Genomic DNA, 24,666 nt, shown 5'->3' with positions numbered 1-24,666 from the left:
TCTCTCTGCTCCCCCCCAACCCCTCCCTTCACCCTCCTTCCTTGTCTCTCTTATCCCCTCCCCCGTCTCCTTTCTCCATGCTCGCAGAGCGGGGACGACGAAGACTACAGACGCATCTACACGAAGAAGATCAAGCCGCGGCTGAGGTCGGAGGACCTGGTGGAGGGAGCGGACGTGCGTACCGAGCAGCACAGCACCACGAGCAGCGACGGCACCGTCACCACCATCACCCGTCGCATCACCACCTATACTGTGGACGTGCCTGGCGGCAGCAGCAGCAGCAGCCAGCAAGAGATTGACCTCACCAGCCCCGAGTTCAAGGTCAAGCTCCCTCGCCATGAAGTCTCAGTCAGCCACCCCCCGACTGATGAATACAGCTCGCAGGTCCGTGGGCCCCACATGAGTTTCGGGGGGCGGGGCGCTGTGGGGGAAGGTGGCCTCTCTCTATCGGGCTCCCGGATGACCGGCAGCCCCTCGGAGACCCACTGGAGCGTTGGGGGAATACGCACCACCACCACCACCAGCACCAGCTCCCTCATGACCACAGAAGGAGGAGGACCCAGTGGAGAGGGTGACGGCAGCGGCGTCAGGTTCAGAGTGCCCGGCTTCAGTGTGTCCGGGGGCGCGAGAAGCGAATTCGACGTCTCCGGAGGCGTCCAGACGGGAGACAGCAGCAGCCGCATTCCAGGGGGAAGGGTGACAGTGTCGGAGACCTACAGGATTGGCGGTAGGGAGGTGACGGTGCCCTCAATGGAGCATGGGGGTGGCCGCGTAGATGTCTCACTCTTGGGGCCGGCAGGGGAGTGGAGGAGCCATGGCACAGATGGGCAGACCCAGTCCGTGGAGTGGAAGGATGGCGGGGGGGTGAACGTTAGGGGCATTGCGGGAAGATTCGAGGCCCCATCTGCTGGAGGGTCGGGGAAGGTGGATGTGAGGATTCCCGGTACAAAGGTGGACTTCCAGGGACCCAGGGTTAGCGGGAGCAGAGACATCAAGGTGTCTAGCTACGGTATCAGTGGCCCTCAGATCTCCGGGTCAGAGATGGACGTCAAAGGGAGAGGGATGGACTTCTCTGCCACCAAAATATCAGGCGGAATCAAAGGCCCCAGTGTGGACATCAAAGCTCCAGACGCCAGCTTGAAGGGCAAAATGGAGATGCCAGGGTTCAGCCTTTCAGGCACTGAACTGGCAGACCAAAGTGTGACCATGGGCCTTCCCAAAGCAAACATCTCTGGTCCCCAGATCCAGGGAGACATCAAAGGCCCCCAAATCGAGGGAGGTCTCGAGACATCGCTGAAAGGATCACAGATTGGCATGCCAGATATCTCCCTGTCTGGATCTGCCCCAAAGATAGAGGGAGACTTCAAGGCACCTAAAGCAGATATCAGTGTCTCAGGCATCAGTATCAAGAAGCCTTCGATTTCTGTTCCGGAGGTCTCTGTCCCTGGGGTGGATATCAGCCTGAAAGGGACAAAATTGGGAGGAGATGTGGACCTTTCTGCCCCCAAAATTTCAGGTAACATTAAAGCCCCCAAAGTGGACATCCACACCACAGATGTGAACATTGATGCTCCCGATATTGATGTCCAAGGGCTAGAAGGTGGAATAAAAATGCCCAGATTTGGAATGAAAGGCAGCAGTGTCAAAGGCCCAGAGATAAAGTTCCCAAAGCCAGACGTCAGCGTCAAAGGGCCCAAGATCGAGGGTGATATCAAAGCTCCAGACGTGGACATTGAGGCTCCAGATGTTGACATCACAGGTCTGAAAGGTGGAATCAAATTTGGTGTCAAAGGTCCTGAGATTGAGAGGCCTGATGTTGACATTAAATTCCCCAAATCTGACATTGACATCAAAGGATCGAAAATTTCAGGAGACATCAAAGCCCCCAAAGTGGACATCCACACTCCAGATTTGAACATCGAGGCTCCCGATATTGATGTCAAGGGAATGGAAGGTGGAATCAAAATGCCCAGATTTGGAATGAAAGGCAGCAGTGTCAAAGGCCCAGAGATAAAGTTCCCAAAGCCAGACGTCAGCGTCAAAGGGCCCAAGATTGAGGGTGACATCAAAGCTACAGACTTAGAAATTGAGGCTGCAGATGTTGACATCACAGGTCTAAAAGGTGGAATCAAAATGCCCACATTTGGGTTCAGAGGTGCTAAAGGGAAGGGAGATATTGATGTGAACCTCCCCAAAGCTGGCATTGACATTAAAGGGCCGAAGATAGAAGGTGACATCAAAGCACCGAAAGTTGACATTAAAGCTCCAGATGTGAAACTAGAGGGTCCAGATGTTGACATTGAGGGGCCAGAAGGTGGATTCAAGATGCCCAAAATCAAAATGCCATCATTTGGCTTCAAAGGTCCTAAAGTGGAGGGTCCTGATGTTGACGTGAATCTGCCCAGAGCTGACATTGACATCAAAGGGCCAAAGATAGAAGGCGACATCAAAGCACCGAAAGTTGACATTAAAGGGCCGAAGATAGAAGGTAACATCAAAGCACCGAAAGTTGACATTAAAGATCCAGATGTGAAACTAGAGGGTCCAGATGTTGACATTGAGGGGCCAGAAGGTGGATTCAAGATGCCCAAAATCAAAATGCCATCATTTGGCTTCAAAGGTCCTAAAGTGGAGGGTCCTGATGTTGACGTGAATCTGCCCAGAGCTGACATTGACATCAAAGGGCCAAAGATAGAAGGGGACATCAAAGCACCGAAAGTTGACATTAAAGGGCCGAAGATAGAAGGTAACATCAAAGCACCGAAAGTTGACATTAAAGGGCCGAAGATAGAAGGTGACATCAAAGCACCGAAAGTTGACATTAAAGCTCCAGATGTGAAACTAGAGGGTGCAGATGTTGACATTGAGGGGCCAGAAGGTGGATTCAAGATGCCCAAAATCAAAATGCCATCATTTGGCTTAAAAGGTCCTAAAATGGAGGGACCTGATGTTGATGTGAATCTGCCCAAGGCTGACATTGACATCAAAGGGCCAAAGATTGGAAGTGACATCAAAGCACCGAAAGTTGACATTAAAGGGCCGAAGATAGAAGGCGACATCAAAGCACCGAAAGTTGACATTAAAGGGCCGAAGATAGAAGGTGACATCAAAGCACCGAAAGTTGACATTAAAGCTCCAGATGTGAAACTAGAGGGTCCAGATGTTGACATTGAGGGGCCAGAAGGTGGATTCAAGATGCCCAAAATCAAAATGCCATCATTTGGCTTCAAAGGTCCTAAAGTGGAGGGTCCTGATGTTGGCGTGAATCTACCCAGAGCTGACATTGACATCAAAGGGCCAAAGATAGAAGGGGACATCAAAGCACCGAAAGTTGACATTAAAGGGCCGAAGATAGAAGGCGACATCAAAGCACCAAAAGTTGACATTAAAGCTCCAGATGTGAAACTAGAAGGTCCAGATGTTGACATTGAGGGGCCAGAAGGTGGATTCAAGATGCCCAAAATCAAAATGCCATCATTTGGCTTCAAAGGTCCTAAAGTGGAGGGTCCTGATGTTGACGTGAATCTGCCCAGAGCTGACATTGACATCAAAGGGCCAAAGATAGAAGGGGACATCAAAGCACCGAAAGTTGACATTAAAGGGCCGAAGATAGAAGGCGACATCAAAGCACCAAAAGTTGACATTAAAGGGCCGAAGATAGAAGGCGACATCAAAGCACCAAAAGTTGACATTAAAGCTCCAGATGTGAAACTAGAAGGTCCAGATGTTGACATTGAGGGGCCAGAAGGTGGATTCAAGATGCCCAAAATCAAAATGCCATCATTTGGCTTCAAAGGTCCTAAAGTGGAGGGTCCTGATGTTGACGTGAATCTGCCCAGAGCTGACATTGACATCAAAGGGCCAAAGATAGAAGGGGACATCAAAGCACCGAAAGTTGACATTAAAGGGCCGAAGATAGAAGGCGACATCAAAGCACCAAAAGTTGACATTAAAGGGCCGAAGATAGAAGGCGACATCAAAGCACCAAAAGTTGACATTAAAGGGCCGAAGATAGAAGGCGACATCAAAGCACCGAAACTGGACATTAAAGGGCCAAAGATAGAAGGTGACATCAAAGCACCGAAACTGGACATTAAAGCTCCAGATGTGAAACTAGAGGGTCCAGATGTTGACATTGAGGGTCCAGAAGGTGGATTCAAGATGCCCAAAATCAAAATGCCATCATTTGGCTTCAAAGGTCCTAAAGTGGAGGGTCCTGATGTTGACGTGAATCTGCCCAGAGCTGACATTGACATCAAAGGGCCAAAGATAGAAGGCGACATCAAAGCACCGAAAGTTGACATTAAAGGGCCGAAGATAGAAGGCGACATCAGAGCACCAAAAGTTGACATTAAAGCTCCAGATGTGAAACTAGAAGGTCCAGATGTTGACATTGAGGGGCCAGAAGGTGGATTCAAGATGCCCAAAATCAAAATGCCCAAATTTGGAATTAAAGGGCCTAAACTTGAGGGTCCAGATGTTGACGTGAATCTGCCCAGAGCTGACTTTGACATCAAAGGGCCAAAGATAGAAGGTGACATCAAAGCACCAAAAGTAGACATCAAAGCACCAGATGTGAAACTAGAGGGTCCACATATTGACATTGAAGGACCCGAAGGGAAGATCAAAGGCCCCAAATTCAAGATGCCATCGCTTTCAGGACCAAAGATCTCAATGCCCGATGTGGACTTCAACCTGAAAGGGCCAAAAGTCAAAGGAGATATGGATGTTTCCATTCCAAAGATAGAAGGCGACATCAAAGCACCGAAAGTAGACATTAAAGTTCCAGATGTGAAACTAGAGGGTCCAGATGTTGACATTGAGGGGCCGGAAGGTGGATTCAAGATGCCCAAAATCAAAATGCCATCATTTGGCTTAAAAGGTCCTAAAATGGAGGGACCTGATGTTGATGTGAATCTGCCCAGAGCTGACATTGACATCAAAGGGCCGAAGATAGCAGGTGACATCAAAGCACCGAAAGTTGACATCAAAGCACCAGATGTGAAACTAGAGGGTCCAGATCTTGATATTGAGGGGCCAGAGGGGAAGATCAAAGGCCCCAAATTCAAGATGCCATCTCTTTCAGGGCCAAAGATCTCAATGCCTGATGTGGACTTCAACCTGAAAGGCCCAAAGGTCAAAGGAGATTTGGATGTGTCTGTTCCAAAGATAGAGGGTGATATCAAAGCACCAAAAGTAGACATTAAAGTTCCAGATGTGAAACTAGAGGGTCCAGATGTTGACATTGAGGGGCCAGAAGGTGGATTCAAGATGCCCAAAATCAAAATGCCATCGTTTGGCTTAAAAGGTCCTAAAATGGAGGGACCTGATGTTGACGTGAATCTGCCCAGAGCTGACATTGACATCAAAGGGCCAAAAATAGAAGGAGACATCAAAGCACCTAAAGTTGACATTAAAGCTCCAGATGTGAAACTAGAGGGTCCAGATGTTGACATTGAGGGGCCAGAAGGTGGATTCAAGATGCCCAAGTTTAAGATGCCCAAATTTGGGTTCAAAGGTCCTAAAGTGGAGGGCCCTGATGTTGATGTGAATCTGCCCAAAGCTGACATTGACATCAAAGGGCCAAAGATTGACATTGAAGCTCCAGATGTTGACATTGAAGGACCTGAAGGAAAGATCAAAGGCCCCAAGTTCAAGATGCCATCCCTTTCAGGGCCAAAGATCTCGATGCCCGATGTGGACTTCAACCTGAAAGGACCAAAAGTCAAAGGAGATGTGGATGTTTCTGTTCCAAAGATAGAAGGTGACATCAAAGCACCAAAGATAGAAGGTGAGATCAAAGCACCGAAAGTTGACATTAAAGGTGTTGATGTGAAACTAGAGGGCCCAGATATTGACTTTGAGGGACCTGAAGGGAAAATCAAGGGCTCCAAATTCAAGATGCCATCCCTTTCAGGGCCAAAGATCTCGATGCCTGATGTGGACTTCAACCTGAAAGGGCCAAAGGTCAAAGGAGATGTAGATGTTTCTGTTCCAAAGATAGAAGGTGACATTAAAGCACCAAAATTGGACATCAAAGCACCAAAGATGGAAGGTGAGATCAAAGCACCGAAAGTTGAAATTAAAGCTCCAGTTGTGAAACTAGAAGGTCCAGATGTTGATGTTGAAGGGCCAGAAGGTGGATTCAAGATGCCCAAGATCAAAATGCCATCATTTGGCTTCAAAGGTCCTAAAGTGGAGGGTCCTGATGTTGATGTGAACCTGCCCAAAGCTGACATTGACATCAAAGGGCCAAAGATTGACATTGAAGCTCCAGATGTTGACATTGAAGGACCTGAAGGGAAGATCAAGGGCTCCAAATTCAAGATGCCATCCCTTTCAGGGCCAAAGATCTCGATGCCCGATGTGGACTTCAACCTGAAAGGGCCAAAAGCCAAAGGAGATGTGGATGTTTCTGTTCCAAAGATAGAGGGTGACATCAAAGCACCAAAAGTTGACATTAAAGCTCCAGATGTGAAAGTAGAAGGGCCAGATGTTGACATTGAAGGGCCAGAAGGTGGATTCAAGATGCCAAAGTTTAAGATGCCCAAATTTGGTTTCAAAGGTCCTAAAGTGGAGGGCCCTGATGTTGACGTGAACCTGCCCAAAGCTGACATTGACATCAAAGGGCCAAAGATTGACATTGAAGCTCCAGATGTTGACATTGAAGGACCTGAAGGGAAGATCAAAGGTCCCAAATTCAAGATGCCATCTCTCTCAGGGCCAAAGATCTCAATGCCCGATGTTGACTTCAACCTGAAAGGGCCAAAAGTTAAAGGAGATTTTGATGTTTCTGTTCCAAAGATAGAGGGTGACATCAAAGCACCAAAAGTTGACATTAAAGCTCCAGATGTAAAACTAGAAGGTCCAGATGTTGACATTGAAGGGCCAGAAGGTGGATTTAAGATGCCCAAGATCAAAATGCCATCATTTGGCTTCAAAGGTCCTAAAGTGGAGGGTCCTGATGTTGACGTGAACCTGCCTAAAGCTGACATTGACATCAAAGGGCCAAAGATTGACATTGAAGCACCAGATGTTGACATTGAAGGACCTGAAGGGAAGATCAAAGGCCCCAAATTCAAAATGCCATCCCTTTCAGGGCCAAAGATCTCGATGCCCGATGTAGACTTCAACCTGAAAGGGCCAAAGGTCAAAGGAGATTTTGATATTTCCGTTCCAAAGATAGAAGGCGATATCAAAGCACCGAAAGTTGACATTAAAGCTCCAGATGTGAAACTAGAGAGTCCAGATGTTGACATTGAGGGACCAGAAGGTGGATTCAAGATGCCAAAGTTTAAGATGCCCAAGTTTGGTTTCAAAGGTCCTAAAGTGGAAGGCCCTGATGTTGACGTGAATCTGCCCAGAGCTGACATTGACATCAAAGGGCCAAAGATTGACATCGAAGCCCCAGATATTGATATTGAAGGGCCTGAAGGAAAGATCAAGGGCTCCAAATTCAAGATGCCATCCCTTTCAGGGCCAAAGATCTCAATGCCCGATGTGGACTTCAACCTGAAAGGGCCAAAAGTCAAAGGAGATTTTGATGTTTCTGTTCCAAAGATAGAGGGTGACATCAAAGCACCAAAAGTTGACATTAAAGCTCCAGATGTGAAACTAGAGGGTCCAGATATTGACATTGAAGGGCCAGAAGGGAAGATCAAAGGCCCAAAATTTAAGATGCCATCCCTTTCAGGGCCAAAGATCTCAATGCCTGATGTTGACTTTAACCTGAAAGGCCCCAAGATTGAGGGTGACCTCAAAGGACCAAAAGTAGATATAAATGCTCCTGACTTCAACATTGAAGGTCCAGACCTTGACATTGAAGGACCAGATGGGAAGATCAAGGGCCCTAAATTCAAGATGCCGACTATCTCTGGTCCCAACATCAAAATGCCAGACTTCCACCTGAAAGGGCCAAAAATGGAGGGTGACCTCAAAGGGCCTAAAGTTGACATCAATGCTCCTGACGTCAACATTGAATGTCCAGACCTTGACATTGAAGGACCAGATGGGAAGATCAAGGGCCCTAAATTCAAGATGCCGACTATCTCTGGTCCCAACATCAAAATGCCAGACTTCCACCTGAAAGGGCCAAAAATGGAGGGTGACATCAAAGGGCCAAAAGTTGACATTGACGCTCCTGACGTCAACTTTGAGGGTCCAGATGTAGATATCGAGGGGCCTGAAGGTGGATTCAAGATGCCCAAGATTAAAATGCCTAAATTTGGCTTCAAGGGTCCTAAAGTGGAGGGTCCCAATGTTGACATCTCAGGTGACATTGAGGGGACAGACGTAGACATTGAGGGACCTGAAGGCAAAATCAAGGGCCCTAAATTCAAGATGCCGACAATATCTGGTCCCAATATCAAAATGCCAGACTTCCACCTGAAAGGTCCCAAGATAGAGGGCGACCTCAAAGGGCCTAAAGTTGACATCGACGCTCCTGACGTCAACATTGAGGGTCCAGACCTTGAAATTGAGGGGCCTGATGGGAAGATCAAGGGCCCCAAATTCAAGATGCCAACAATCTCTGGTCCCAACATCAAAATGCCAGACTTCCACCTGAAAGGTCCCAAATTAGAGGGTGACCTCAAAGGGCCTAAAGTTGACATCGACGCTCCTGATGTCAACATCAAAGGTCCAGACCTTGACATTGAGGGACCAGATGGGAAGATCAAGGGCCCCAAATTCAAGATGCCGACAATTTCTGGTCCCAACATCAAAATGCCAGACTTCCACCTGAAAGGGCCAAAAATGGAGGGTGACCTCAAAGGGCCAAAAGTTGACATCAATGCTCCTGACGTCAACATTGAATGTCCAGACCTTGACATTGAAGGACCAGATGGGAAGATCAAGGGCCCTAAATTCAAGATGCCGACTATCTCTGGTCCCAACATCAAAATGCCAGACTTCCACCTGAAAGGGCCAAAAATGGAGGGTGACCTCAAAGGGCCTAAAGTTGACATCAATGCTCCTGACGTCAACATTGAAGGTCCAGACCTTGACATTGAAGGACCAGATGGGAAGATCAAGGGCCCCAAATTCAAGATGCCGACAATTTCTGGTCCCAACATCAAAATGCCAGACTTCCACCTGAAAGGGCCAAAAATGGAGGGTGACCTCAAAGGGCCAAAAGTTGACATCAATGCTCCTGACGTCAACATTGAATGTCCAGACCTTGACATTGAAGGACCAGATGGGAAGATCAAGGGCCCTAAATTCAAGATGCCGACTATCTCTGGTCCCAACATCAAAATGCCAGACTTCCACCTGAAAGGGCCAAAAATGGAGGGTGACCTCAAAGGGCCAAAAGTTGACATTGACGCTCCTGACGTCAACATTGAAGGTCCAGATGTAGATATTGAGGGGCCTGAAGGTGGATTCAAGATGCCGAAAATCAAAATGCCAACATTTGGCTTCAAAGGTCCTAAAGTGGAAGGTCCTGATGTTGACGTGAATCTGCCCAGAGCTGACATTGACATCAAAGGGCCAAAGATTGACATTGAAGCTCCAGATGTTGACATTGAAGGACCTGAAGGGAAGATCAAAGGCCCCAAATTCAAGATGCCATCCCTTTCAGGACCAAAGATCTCAATGCCTGATGTGGACTTCAACCTGAAAGGGCCAAAGATCAAAGGAGATGTGGATGTTTCAGTTCCAAAGATAGAAGGCGACATCAAAGCACCAAAAGTTGAGATTGAAGGTGCAGATGTTGATATCGAAGGACCAGAAGGTGGATTCAAGATGCCCAAATTTAAGATGCCCAAATTTGGGTTTAAAGGTCCTAAGGTGGAAGGCCCTGATATTGATGTGAATGTGCCCAAAGCTGACATTGACATTAAAGGGCCAAAAATAGAAGGCGACATCAAAGCACCAAAGGTTGACATTAAAGTTCCAGATGTGAAACTAGAGGGTCCAGATATTGACATTGAGGGGCCAGAGGGGAAGATCAAAGGCCCCAAATTCAAGATGCCATCTCTTTCAGGGCCAAAGATCTCAATGCCCGATGTAGATTTCAACCTGAAAGGGCCGAAAGTGAAAGGAGACATATCTGGTCCAAAGATAGAAGGCGACATCAAATCACCAAAGGTTGACATTAAAGGCCCAGATATGAACATTGAGGGTCCAGATGTTGACATCGAAGGACCAGAAGGAGGATTCAAGATGCCCAAGTTTAAGATGCCCAAATTTGGAATGAAAGGGCCCAAGCTCGAGGGCCCAGATGTAGATTTGAATCTACCCAAAGGGGAGCTGGACATTTCAGGTCCAAAGATAGAAGGGGACATCAAAGGGCCAAAGATTGAGTTTGAAAGTCCAAGCCTAGAGGTTGAAGGACCTGAGGGCAAACTGAAAAGCCCAAAATTCAAAATGCCAAGCATGAAATTGCCATCACCACATATCTCAATGCCTGATGTGGACTTTGGTATGAAGGGACCCAAAGTTAAGGGAGAGGTAGATGTTCCCAAGATAGAAGGAGAAATTAAGACACCGAAAGTAGATATAGAAGGTCCAGACGTGGAGTTGAAAGGTTCAGAAGGTGGATTTAAGATGCCAAAGTTTAAGATGCCCAAGTTTGGGTTCAAAGGTCCTAAAGTGGAAGGCCCTGATGTTGACGTGAATCTGCCCAAAGTTGACATTAAAGGGCCAAAGATGGAAGGTGACATCATGGCACCAAAGGTAGACATAAAAGGTCCAGATGTGAAATTAGAGGGTCCAGATTTTGACATTGAGGGGCCTGAAGGGAAGATCAAAGGCCCCAAATTCAAGATGCCATCCCTTTCAGGGCCAAAGATCTCAATGCCTGATGTGGACTTCAACCTGAAAGGGCCAAAAGTCAAAGGAGATATGGATGTTTCTGTTCCAAAGATAGAGGCCGACATCAAAGCACCAGACATGAACATTGAAGGTCCAGATGTTGACATCAAAGGTCCAGAAGGTGGTTTTAAAATGCCCAAATTCAAAATGCCCAAATTTGGCCTCAAGGGTCCTAAAGTGGAGGGTCCCGATGTTGACATATCTGGTGACATCGAGGGGCCACATGTAGACATTGAGGGACATGAAGGTAAAATCAAGGGCCCCAAATTCAAGATGCCCACAATATCTGGTCCTGATATAAAAATGCCAGACTTCCACCTGAAAGGGCCAAAAATGGAGGGTGACCTCAAAGGGCCAAAAGTTGACATCAACGCTCCTGATGTCAACATTGAAGGTCCAGACCTTGACATTGAGGGACCAGATGGGAAGATCAAGGGCCCCAAATTCAAGATGCCAACAATCTCTGGTCCCAACATCAAAATGCCAGACTTCCACCTGAAAGGGCCAAAAATGGAGGGTGACCTCAAAGGGCCAAAAGTTGACATCAACGCTCCTGATGTCAACATTGAAGGTCCAGACCTTGACATTGAGGGACCAGATGGGAAGATCAAGGGCCCCAAATTCAAGATGCCAACAATCTCTGGTCCCAACATCAAAATGCCAGACTTCCACCTGAAAGGGCCAAAAATGGAGGGTGACCTCAAAGGGCCTAAAGTAGACATTGACGCTCCTGACGTCAACATTGAAGGTCCAGACCTTGACATTGAAGGACCAGATGGGAAGATCAAGGGCCCCAAATTCAAGATGCCAACAATCTCTGGTCCCAACATCAAAATGCCAGACTTCCACCTGAAAGGGCCAAAAATGGAGGGTGACCTCAAAGGGCCTAAAGTTGACATCAATGCTCCTGACGTCAACATTGAAGGTCCAGACCTTGACATTGAGGGACCAGATGGGAAGATCAAGGGCCCCAAATTCAAGATGCCAACAATCTCTGGTCCCAACATCAAAATGCCAGACTTCCACCTAAAAGGGCCAAAAATGGAGGGTGACCTCAAAGGGCCTAAAGTTGACATCGACGCTCCTGACGTCAACATTGAGGGTCCAGATGTAGATATTGAGGGGCCTGAAGGTGGATTCAAGATGCCCAAATTCAAAATGCCTAAGTTTGGTTTCAAGGGTCCTAAAGTGGAGGGTCCTGATGTTGACATCTCTGGTGACATTGAGGGGCCAGATGTAGATATTGAGGGACCTGATGGCAAAATCAAGGGCCCCAAATTTAAGATGCCAACAATCTCTGGTCCCAACATCAAAATGCCAGACTTCCACCTGAAAGGGCCAAAAATGGAGGGTGACCTCAAAGGGCCAAAAGTTGACATCAACGCTCCTGATGTCAACATTGAAGGTCCAGACCTTGACATTGAGGGACCAGATGGGAAGATCAAGGGCCCCAAATTCAAGATGCCAACAATCTCTGGTCCCAACATCAAAATGCCAGACTTCCACCTGAAAGGGCCAAAAATGGAGGGTGACCTCAAAGGGCCTAAAGTAGACATTGACGCTCCTGACGTCAACATTGAAGGTCCAGACCTTGACATTGAAGGACCAGATGGGAAGATCAAGGGCCCCAAATTCAAGATGCCAACAATCTCTGGTCCCAACATCAAAATGCCAGACTTCCACCTGAAAGGGCCAAAAATGGAGGGTGACCTCAAAGGGCCTAAAGTTGACATCAATGCTCCTGACGTCAACATTGAAGGTCCAGACCTTGACATTGAGGGACCAGATGGGAAGATCAAGGGCCCCAAATTCAAGATGCCAACAATCTCTGGTCCCAACATCAAAATGCCAGACTTCCACCTAAAAGGGCCAAAAATGGAGGGTGACCTCAAAGGGCCTAAAGTTGACATCGACGCTCCTGACGTCAACATTGAGGGTCCAGATGTAGATATTGAGGGGCCTGAAGGTGGATTCAAGATGCCCAAATTCAAAATGCCTAAGTTTGGTTTCAAGGGTCCTAAAGTGGAGGGTCCTGATGTTGACATCTCTGGTGACATTGAGGGGCCAGATGTAGATATTGAGGGACCTGATGGCAAAATCAAGGGCCCCAAATTTAAGATGCCAACAATCTCTGGTCCCAACATCAAAATGCCAGACTTCCACCTGAAAGGTCCCAAGATAGAAGGTGACCTCAAAGGGCCTAAAGTTGACATTGACGCTCCTGACGTCAACATTGAAGGTCCAGACCTTGACATTGAGGGACCAGATGGGAAGATCAAGGGCCCTAAATTCAAGATGCCAACAATCTCTGGTCCCAACATCAAAATGCCAGACTTCCACCTGAAAGGGCCAAAAATGGAGGGTGACCTCAAAGGGCCTAAAGTAGACATTGACGCTCCTGACGTCAACATTGAAGGTCCAGATCTTGAAATTGAAGGACCAGATGGGAAGATCAAGGGCCCCAAATTCAAGATGCCAACAATCTCTGGTCCCAACATCAAAATGCCAGACTTCCAACTGAAAGGGCCAAAAATGGAGGGTGACCTCAAAGGGCCTAAAGTAGACATTAATGCTCCTGACGTCAACATTGAGGGTCCAGATGTAGGTATTGAGGGCCCTGAAGGTGGATTCAAGATGCCCAAATTCAAAATGCCTAAGTTTGGTTTCAAGGGTCCTAAAGTGGAGGGTCCCGATGTTGACATCTCTGGTGACATTGAGGGGCCAGATGTAGATATTGAGGGACCTGATGGCAAAATCAAGGGCCCCAAATTTAAGATGCCAACAATCTCTGGTCCCAACATCAAAATGCCAGACTTCCACCTGAAAGGTCCCAAGATAGAAGGTGACCTCAAAGGGCCTAAAGTTGACATCGACGCTCCTGATGTCAACATTGAAGGTCCAGACCTTGACATTGAGGGACCAGATGGGAAGATCAAGGGCCCCAAATTCAAGATGCCAACAATCTCTGGTCCCAACATCAAAATGCCAGACTTTCACCTGAAAGGGCCAAAAATGGAGGGTGATATCAAAGGGCCAAAAGTAGACATTGATGCTCCTGACGTCAACATTGAGGGTCCAGACCTTGACATTGAGGGGCCTGACGGGAAGATCAAGGGCCCCAAATTCAAGATGCCAACAATCTCTGGTCCCAACATCAAAATGCCAGACTTCCACCTGAAAGGGCCAAAAATGGAGGGTGACATCAAAGGGCCAAAAGTAGACATTGATGCTCCTGACGTCAACATTGAGGGTCCAGATGTAGATATCGAGGGGCCTGAAGGTGGATTCAAGATGCCCAAATTCAAAATGCCCAAATTTGGTTTCAAGGGTCCTAAAGTGGAGGGCCCCGATGTTGACATCTCTGGTGACATTGAGGGGCCAGATGTAGATATTGAGGGACCTGATGGCAAAATCAAGGGCCCCAAATTCAAGATGCCAACAATCTCAGGTCCCAACATCAAAATGCCAGACTTCCACCTGAAAGGGCCAAAAATGGAGGGTGACTTCAAAGGGCCTAAAGTAGACATTGACGCTCCTGATGTCAACATTGAAGGTCCTGACCTTGACATTGAGGGACCAGATGGGAAGATCAAGGGCCCCAAATTTAAGATGCCAACAATCTCTGGTCCCAACATCAAAATGCCAGACTTCCACCTGAAAGGGCCAAAAATGGAGGGTGACCTCAAAGGGCCTAAAGTTGACATCAACGCTCCTGACGTCAACATTGAGGGTCCAGACCTTGACATTGAGGGACCAGATGGGAAGATCAAGGGCCCCAAATTCAAGATGCCAACAATCTCTGGTCCCAACATCAAAATGCCAGACTTCCACTTGAAAGGTCCCAAGATAGAAGGTGACCTCAAAGGGCCTAAAGTAGACATTGATGCTCCTGACGTCAACATTGAGGGTCCAGACCTTGACATTGAAGGACCAGATGGGAAGATCAAGGGCCCCAAATTCAAGATGCCAACAATCTCTGGTCCCAACATCAAAATGCCAGACTTCCACCTGAAAGGGCCAAAAATGGAGGGTGAGCTCAAAGGGCCTAAAGTGGACATTGACGCTCCTGACGTCAACATTGAGGGTCCAGAACTTGATATTGAGGGACCTGATGGGAAGATCAAGGGCCCCAAATTCAAGATGCCAACAATCTCTGGTCCCAACATCAAAATGCCAGACTTCCACCTGAAAGGGCCAAAAATGGAGGGTGACATCAAAGGGCCAAAAGTAGACATTGATGCTCCTGACGTCAACATTGAGGGTCCAGATGTAGATATCGAGGGGCCTGAAGGTGGATTCAAGATGCCCAAATTCAAAATGCCCAAATTTGGCTTCAAGGGTCCTAAAGGGGAGGGTCCCGATGTAGACATCTCTGGTGACATTGAGGGGCCAGACGTAGACATTGAGGGGCCTGAAGGCAAAATCAAGGGCCCCAAATTTAAGATGCCAACAATTTCTGGTCCTGACATCAAAATGCCAGATTTCAACCTGAAAGGGCCTAAAATGGAGGGTGACATCAAGGGTCCAAAGCTTGATGTAGAGGGCCCTGATTTCCATATTGAAAAACCAGACATGAAATTTCCAAAATTCAAGGGGCCAAAGTTTGGAATGAAATCTCCTAAGCTGGATGGCCCAGAGGTTGAGCTGCCTTCAGGAGAACTTGACATCTCCGGGCCAAAAATCAAAGGTGACTTTAAAGTACCAGGAATGGATTTGGATGTGAAGGGTCCCAGCAGTGACATCGACCTCAATGCCCCAGACCTGCACCTCGAGGGCCCAGATGCTAACATCAAGATGCCCAAAATCAAGAAGCCAAAGTTTGGATTGGGTGGCAAGGGCCCCAAAGCAGACGTGAAACTACCAGAAGGTGATGTCACACTTGAGACACCAGAGGTCAACCTCAAAGGGAAGAAAGGCAAGTTTAAGATGCCCAAAATGAAGGGGAAGGTGAAGAAGCCAGATGCCAGCATGGACGTGAAGTCTCCTGAGGTTGATGTGGACCTAGGCTCTCCTGACATCCACCTAAAGGGCCCCAAGGTCAAGAAACCTTTCTTTGGGAAGCTGCAGTTCCCGGATGTTGAGTTCGACATTGGGTCACCCAAGGTCAAGGGGGATGCTTCCCTCTCCGGCGGGCTGAAGACCCCCGAAATGGACCTGTCGGCTCCAGACCTGAAGGTAGACGTCACAGGCCCAGATGTCAACCTGCCTGATGTAGACCTGGAAGGCCCAGATGTCAAGATGAAGAAGCCCAAAATCAAGATGCCCAAATTCAACATCTCAGGGCCCAAACTAAAAACCCCAGACTTTGACGCCAAGGCCCCAAAACTGGATGCTGACTTGAGTGGGCCTGATGTGAACATAAGCCTGGATACACCAGACATGGACTTGCAAGGCCCCGAGGTCAAAGGGAAAGGGAAGTTTAAGATGCCAGGATTTAAAATGTCAGGCCCCAAAATCTCTGGCCCAGACATTGACCTGAATCTGAAAAGTCCCAAGATCAAAGCAGATGTGGACTTGTCTGGAGACATCAAAGGACCCAAGGTTGACTTGGAGGGGCCAGATGTCAACATCGAAGGTCCTGAGGGAAAGATCAAGGGTCCAGGCTTCAAGATGCCCTCCCTAGACATCAAAGCGCCAAAGATCTCCGGTCCTGACTGGGACATTAACCTGAAAGGTCCCAAGGTCAAAGGAGACATGGATTTGTCTGGAGACATCAAAGGGCCCAAGGTTGGCTTGGAGGGGCCTGATGTCAACATTGAGGGTCCTGAGGGAAAGATCAAGGGTCCAGGCTTCAAGATGCCATCCCTGGACATCAAAGCACCCAAGATCTCCGGTCCTGACTGGGATATTAACCTGAAAGGTCCCAAGGTCAAAGGAGACATGGATTTGTCTGGAGACATCAAAGGGCCCAAGGTTGGCTTGGAGGGGCCTGATGTCAACATTGAGGGTCCTGAGGGAAAGATCAAGGGTCCAGGCTTCAAGATGCCATCCCTGGACATCAAAGCACCGAAGATCTCCGGTCCTGACTGGGACATTAACCTGAAAGGTCCCAAGGTCAAAGGAGACATGGACTTGTCTGGAGACATCAAAGGTCCCAAGGTTGGCTTGGAGGGGCCTGATGTCAACATCGAGGGTCCTGAGGGAAAGATCAAGGGTCCAGGCTTCAAGATGCCTTCCCTGGACATCAAAGCACCAAAGATCTCTGCTCCTGATTTCAACCTGAAAGGACCCAAAATCAAAGGAGACCTGGACTTGTCTGGAGACCTCAAAGGGCCCAAGGTTGACTTGGAGGGGCCTGATGTCAACATTGAGGGTCCTGAGGGAAAGATCAAGGGTCCAGGCTTCAAGATGCCATCCCTGGACATCAAAGCACCAAAGATCTCTGCTCCTGATTTCAACCTGAAAGGACCCAAAATCAAAGGAGACCTGGGCTTGTCTGGAGACATCAAAGGGCCCAAGGTTGACTTGGAGGGGCCTGATGTCAACATCGAGGGCCCTGAGGGAAAGATCAAGGGTCCAGGTTTCAAGATGCCCTCCCTGGACATCAAAGCGCCAAAGATCTCTGCTCCTGATTGGGACATTAACCTGAAAGGTCCCAAGGTCAAAGGAGACATGGATTTGTCTGGAGACATCAAAGGGCCCAAGGTTGACTTGGAGGGGACTGATATCAACATCGAGGGCCCTGAGGGAAAGATCAAGGGTCCAGGTTTCAAGATGCCATCCCTGGACATCAAAGCGCCAAAGATCTCCGGTCCTGATTGGGACATTAACCTGAAAGGTCCCAAGGTCAAAGGAGACATGGATTTGTCTGGAGACATCAAAGGGCCCAAGGTTGGCTTGGAGGGGCCTGATGTCAACATTGAGGGTCCTGAGGGAAAGATCAAGGGTCCAGGCTTCAAGATGCCATCCCTGGACATCAAAGCACCGAAGATCTCCGGTCCTGACTGGGACATTAACCTGAAAGGTCCCAAGGTCAAAGGAGACATGGATTTGTCTGGAGACATCAAAGGGCCCAAGGTTGGCTTGGAGGGGCCTGATGTCAACATCGATGGCCCTGAGGGAAAGATCAAGGGTCCAGGCTTCAAGATGCCCTCCTTGGATATCAAAGGGCCAAAGATCTCTGGTCCTGACATGGATATCAACCTCAAGGGACCCAAGATCAAGTCACCCAAAGCAGATATGAACATTGAGGGCCCAGATGTTGAAATTGAGGCACCTGAAGGCGGGTTCAAGATGCCCAAAATGAAAATGCCCAAGTTTGGCATCAAAGGTCCCAAAGTGGAGGGCCCAGATGTGGACCTGAGCCTCCCAAAAGCTGACCTCAACCTCTCCGGGGACATCAAAGCCCCTAAGATTGAGGTAGAAGGTCCAAGCCTCAAAATGCCCAGTACAGACTTCAGCCTGAAAGGTCCACAGATCTCAGGTGATATTTCAGGTCCAAAGATTGAGGGTGACCTTGAGGCTCCAGGCGTTGACATCGAAGGGCCTGAAGGGGGACTGAAAATGCCCAAAATCAAAATGCCCAAGTTTGGAATCAAAGGTCCCAAAATGGAAGGCCCGGAGGGAGAGCTTCACCTCAGTGGACCGAAGATGGAAGGTGGCATCAAGGGTCCCAAAGTGGACGTCAAGGGTCCCAGCATGGATATCAAGGCTCCTGACATTGAGCTGGACACACCTGAGCTCAAGGGCAAGAAGTCCAAGTTCAAGTTCCCCAAGTTCGGCTTCGGCAGCCCCAAACTGCAGGGCCCGGATGTGGACGTCAATCTGAAGGGCCCCAAAGTGGGAGGCGGCTTCGATGGCTCTGCTGACGCTAGCCTTTCTGGCCCAACGCTACAGGGCGAAATCAAGGGTCCAAAATTCTCCTCCCCTGATGTAGACATCAGCCTGCAGGGAGGCAAGGGTGGCCTGTCTGGGGAGCTCAGGGGCCCGGGCATGAGGGTGGAGGCCCCCAATGTCAACCTGAAGGGGCCCAAGATCTCGGGAGCTGGCCTGGATGTGAAAGGAGGAGCAGGGGTTGACATAGGCACCCCTGACTTGCAGGCCTCGACGGGTGGTCTGGATTTTGGAGATACCCAAGTCACCTTCCCCAAACTGAAGGTGCCCAAGTTCGGGATCGCCCTGCCCCAGCTGGAGGGCCCAGAGATGGGTGTGGATGTGGGCTCGGCGGGGGCAGCTGGCGGCGGAGGGGTAAACGTGACGGGTCCCTCGGTGGGTGGCCATCTGGGCTCCCCTGGTCTTGAGGTCTCGGGGCCGGAGCTGAAGGTGAGCCCGGGAGGGAAGGGAAAGATCAAGATGCCCAAGTTCTTTGGCAAGGCCAAGACGAAAGGTGGCTCAGCGGCCGACCTCAGCCTGCAGGGACCTGAGCTGGAGCTGTCTGGTGCCGGCGGCGGAGTGAAGGGCTCCAAGGGCCTGAGCCTGAGCTCGGGGGAGCTGCTGAGCGGTGACATCGCGGTGGGCGGTGGCGGCGGCGGCCTCAGTGTGTCACCCAAGAGCAAGTCAGCCTCCCTGGATCTGTTTAAGAAGTCGCGCCACCGCTCCTCCTCCATGAGTGATGACGCCGGCGTGCCCTCGCCCTCATCGCCCACCGGGCATCTGGAGGCCGAGGGGGGTGGCGATTTCTCCCTGGAGGCGGGGGGCGCTAAGGTGAAGGGCAAGAAGGGCAAGATGAAGTTCGGCACGTTCGGCGGCTTCGGGGCCAAGTCCAAGGGCTCATACGAGGTGACGCTGGGCGAGGAGGAGGAGGGCGCACGAGTTGAGGGCACGGGGGGCGTCTCCCTGCCTGCCAAGAAATCGCGCATCTCGTCCTCCTCCAGCAGCGACAGTGGCGCCCGGGGGGGGTTCCGCTTCCCCCGGGTGGAGATCGCCGTCTCCAAAAAATAAAAAACTCCCCCCACCCAACCAGTACCCAGTCACCCTGATCCCAGCACACACCCCCCACCCCCTCCACTGTCGATTCCCCCTCCCATCCACAACCACCCAGTCACCTGCAACCCCCACACAATAATAGGCTGATTTTCAAAACCTGCCCTCCACTCCTGAACTGTTACAGGGCTATGATAGCAGATGCCTGAGATTTGCAAATTAGCAGGAAAGCCCATAGGGTTAGAGTAAAATGGTAAAATCCTGACTTCTCCCCCTAATAATTTAAACTCCTCCACACTATGATATTGCTCACTTTTCTTTCCACCACACTGGAATGAAAGCACACACACACACGCCATGTACTACGTTTTGAAAATCATCCTCCAATTGTAAATAGAATTTGAATCTTTTTTTTGTTTTATTATTTTTATGATGATGTCAGCGGGCTTTTTTTTTGTTTTTGTTTTTCCTGTTTCCCTTTTTGTAAATAGAAATTGTTTATTGAGCATATGGATGCCTTGCTCGCTCTCTATCTCTGTGCTCTCTCTCTGCTCCGCCTCTTGGATCACACAGTGCCTTATTGTGACTCTGGACTAGCAGCCAGAAGTGTCCAAAACTAATAATAGTGAAATCGAATGGAGCTCGACATTGTTTTTTTAATTAGATTTTATTCCATTTTCTCTTGTTAATAGGAGGTGAGCTATTTTTGTAACTTTTTTTTTATGGAAAAAAATGTAATCATTCAATACTTCCGCATTACTAATGGCAATACGACTGGCAAAGAAATAGATGTCAAAATATATATATATTTTTTTCTGATTTTATTTTAATTGTTAAAAAACAAATTGCCCCCGTTTTCTGGCGTTGACAAGCTTGGAGCCACAGTTACGTCTCTGACACCATATCAAGCAGGGGAAGGAATTAAATCGTGATTGAATTAAATGAAATTAAATAAATTGCTTCACTTCTCCTTGTGTGCCAGCTGCCGGGGAGGGGGGGGCAAGAGAATGATCTGCCATGCTAGTTCAATCATTGCTAAGGCTGTTTCTAACATTGTCTTTTAAGAATAACCATAATACGAATAATAATAATAATAATGATCGATCTGAATTGTCTTTCTTTTTTTGGGGGGAGAAAGAGGGGAAAAAGATTTTAAAATAACTGCTGTTTAGATGCTACAGACGTCACCGTCACCTGTATTATAGATTCCGCCTTGTTTTTTTTTTCTGTTTTTTTCTTGTGTTTTTTTTTTCTGTATCTCAAAAAGGAAGATGACAAAAGTGAAATACGGAAGAGGTGAAAATAATAAAAAAGCATCCAGTTAGTGACACAGTGTGCCGTTGAATCATTACTCTCACCGTCTTCAATTCATCTGTGCCTCCCTCGCCCTCTCCACCCCTCTGCTCTGCCTGGCGCACAACGATCACAGCGAGTCGCCCCCCGAAAGATGACAAGAGGGGGAAGAAAAACATCTGTCTGTCCTAATAGATTGGGCTTATCCTCCATCTTGCCCCCTTGGCCCCTTGAACCCTGGTCCCCTGTAGTTCTCTCTCTCTCTCTCAAACAAACAAACAAGAATGGGACTGGAGGTTTCAGGGATGTGGGGAGAGGATGGAAAGAGCCCCCCCATGAGATGTGCTATGTGCCGGTGCGCGTCAGGACACTATAGCTGTTACTTCCTACAGGCTGAACACCTCTCAACGCTGTTCTGATCGCCCTCCCTCTCACTCATCTGCTTTTAATCTTTTAATTTTTCATTGTATTGCACTTTTTCTCTCTCTCTCCTCTCTAACACTTGATTGATTTGGAGACGTGGGATTTTTGTGGAGAATCTTTTTTTTAATTATTATTATTATTATTGTAATTTTTGTTGTTTTGTTTTTTGTTTTTGGCTAAAAGAGAAAATCCAAACCACAAATAAACTGTTCAATTAACCTCAGCTGGCCACAGTGTCTGGAGTCTTTTCTTTGAGGGAGGTTATGGGAGAGGTGGAGGGGGTAGAGAGGGGAGAGAGGAGTAGGGAGGGGTGGAGAGGAGGGTGAATGGGAGGCGAGAGTGGGGTGGGTATGAAGATTAAACCAAAAACCCAATTCAATAATAATAACTGACGATAATCAAATTAACGATTACAGATCTCACAGAGCCCTGCCGTGGAGAGAAATCGTGTGCAGTAAATGACCACCAGAGGGAAAAACGAGTCACTGGCGACTGACCAACCGACTGCAGTTCCGCGTGTTTGCGCAGGGTGGCGGTGTGCTGCCGTGGAGAGACGTCTTCCACAGGGAAGGAGGCTGCGGGTCTCTGTATGGCCGCCGGGTGGCAGTGTGGCGCTGCCTGGCCCTGGCCGGCTCCACTTTATTAGCGCGGATGGATGGCTAGCCCGGGGACTCTGGCAGTCATTAAAGCAGGCTGATTGTTTTCAGGCGGCACGGAAAAACCAAGGACACTGAGGACTGAAGGAGAGAGAGAGAGAGAGAGTGGGATAGAGAGAAACTGACAAACACAAGCAACCACGAACACATACACACACTGCTTATCATCACAAACACACACACACGGTTATACATACACACACAGGCTAGTATGTAACATACACATGTTACTACTGCACACACACAAACACACACTTAGAAGTAAACACAAACTTCTGTACAAAACACACAGGCTAACAGACACACACACACACACACACGGATAGTACTGTATATAGATGCAGGGGTTAGCAAAGTTCATACAGACAGACTAATGCACACAAATACACAGAATATATCATTACAGAGACACATACACACACAGTCAGTCTGTACTCTACCGTATAGACACACCTGGGCTCACACACTGACTGGGGCCCCGTACTCTACCGTATAGACACATCTGGGGCCACACTGACTGGGGACCCTATACTGTACTTATAGACATAACTGGGGCCCACACACTGACTGGGGCCACCTTATTTAAACACAGAGGGAGGGGGGGAGTTTGAGTGGGACACTTTCTCTCTCTCTCAGTGTATTAAACCCGCGGCGGGTCTCTCTAAAGTTCTGATTTATGCCCGTATCGATCGGCCCGTCGCACCGCCCTGCATTAACACCATAATTCATTGCTGGCCCTTTTAATACATTAAACACTTAAACCAAAAAACTGCAGCAGAAACACTCTGGACATGTCCTCGTCAGGGCTGTCAGTGCGTCCGACACCTCCCTCCCTCCCTCTCTTCCTCTCCCTCCCTCTCTCTCTATCCCTCTGCATCTTTCTCTTTCTCTCCCTCTGGATCCCTCTCTCTTTCCCTCTCCCTCCCTTTCTCTCACTCTCGCTCTATCCCTTTCCCTCTTTCCTTCCCTCATTCCTTCTCTCTCTCCCTCTCTATCACTCTCCCTCCCCCTCTCTCTCGCCCTCCCTCTTAGCCAGCTAGCACTCTCTTCCTCTCCCCTCCTCTCCATTACCGCTAACTCCTCTACATATCCCCCCCTCCATCAAGCTGTCAATCACCCCCACCTCACAGACCATCCAGCTCCTTGCTCCCCTAATGGAACAGTTTAATAACGCCTCTTTGTTTTCGCTTTTCTGTTACTTATTTTTTTCCCCTCCTCTTCATTAATTGATTCCTTAATTTTTTTTTTCAGTTTTTTTTTTTTCTTCTCCCACCATTCCCCCTCCCCTGCCCTGCCCGTCTTGCTGCAGTGGTAGACATCGGGTACGTCACACTTGGTCATCGCATCAGCGTCATGTCAGAGACTGGTACCCCAGAGCCAGCACTGTGGGGACTATAGTATAGTATAGGGGCCCAGACTGGAGCCAGCGCTGTGGGGACTATAGTATAGTATAAGGGCCAGACTGGAGCCAGCGCTGTGGGGACTATAGTATAGTATAGGGGCCAGACTGGAGCCAGCGCTGTGGGGACTATAGTATAGTATAAGGGCCAGACTGGAGCCAGCGCTGTGGGGACTATAGTATAGTATAGGGGCCAGACTGGAGCCAGCGCTGTGGGGACTATAGTATAGTATAGGGGCCCAGACTGGAGCCAGCGCTGTGGGGACTATAGTATAGTATAGGGGCCCAGACTGGAGCCAGCGCTGTGGGGACTATAGTATAGTATAGGGGCCAGACTGGAGCCAGCACTGTGGGGACTATAGTATAGTATAGGGGCCAGACTGGAGCCAGCGCTGCGGGGACTATAGTATAGTATAGGGCCCAGACTGGAGCCAGCACTGTGGGCGCTAGAGTACAGTAATGCCAGTGAAGTATCAGTGTCAGAGTGCGTCAGGGTGGCTGTGGGCCAGACAGTACTAGTGTGGGCAGTGAGGGGTGGCTGCTGAATATTGCATAGCCCAGCTGTGTACTGTTCTGACTCAGTGCACCTGTGTGGGAATGTGCGAGTGTGTGCATTTCTGGGTGTCAATGTTTGGCAAACCCACTTAGTAAAAAATTAAACAATTCTGGACGAACACTCAGACTCTATCTGTCTCGCTCTCTCTCTCTCTCACACACACACACACACACAAATGGACTCTCTCACACACTCACATACACATAGATGAACACAGGGCTTTAATATTGCAGGACACGGCAGCTGTTAAGGGATCAGAGAGAAGAGATTTAACATGGGACACAATGAAAGCACACACACACACTTACACACACAGTATAGTCTCCAGAGTTGCACAGCCCAACCCAAACTCACTCACATGCCATCAGCTCCAGTCTGACTCTGAAAGCTTCAACAACTGCTTCCCTCTATGCCTCGCCTGGGGACTCCCGGCACAATACAAAGCATAAATAAGGATTGGTGCAGCCTACAACACTGTGACTGGACGATGGCACTCAGTGTGTTTCCAATTCCCCACTCCTCCCTTCCTCCCCTCTTCCCTCCCCCTCTCCTCAACTATGATCTATACAGGCCAATGGCTGAGAGAGTGCATTAAAGTTGCCCCATTCCAGGGAGTAATTAGCTTAATTAAGTAATTTTAACGAGCACTCAGACTGCGGGAC

At 48.7% G+C, this 24,666-nt stretch overlaps 1 protein-coding gene across 1 annotated transcript in view; it reads left to right on the top strand.

Annotated features, from left to right (window-relative positions):
• Nucleotides 1–21,616, top strand: part of ahnak (AHNAK nucleoprotein) — a 50,660-nt gene extending 29,044 nt beyond the window's left edge. Inside the window, exon 6 of the mRNA XM_066718848.1 lies at nt 88–21,616. Within this exon, the coding sequence (XP_066574945.1) occupies nt 88–19,695 (19,608 nt within the window). The 3' untranslated portion in view covers nt 19,696–21,616. The remainder of the gene's footprint in view (nt 1–87) is intronic.
• Nucleotides 21,617–24,666: the final 3,050 nt, after the last annotated feature.

The sequence above is a fragment of the Amia ocellicauda genome, chromosome 12 (genome assembly GCF_036373705.1).
Source record: "Amia ocellicauda isolate fAmiCal2 chromosome 12, fAmiCal2.hap1, whole genome shotgun sequence".
In the NCBI taxonomy this organism is placed as follows: Eukaryota; Metazoa; Chordata; class Actinopteri; order Amiiformes; family Amiidae; genus Amia; species Amia ocellicauda.
The sequence above is the reverse complement of the archived record's forward strand: the minus strand, read 5'-3'. Positions and strand labels throughout refer to the sequence as shown.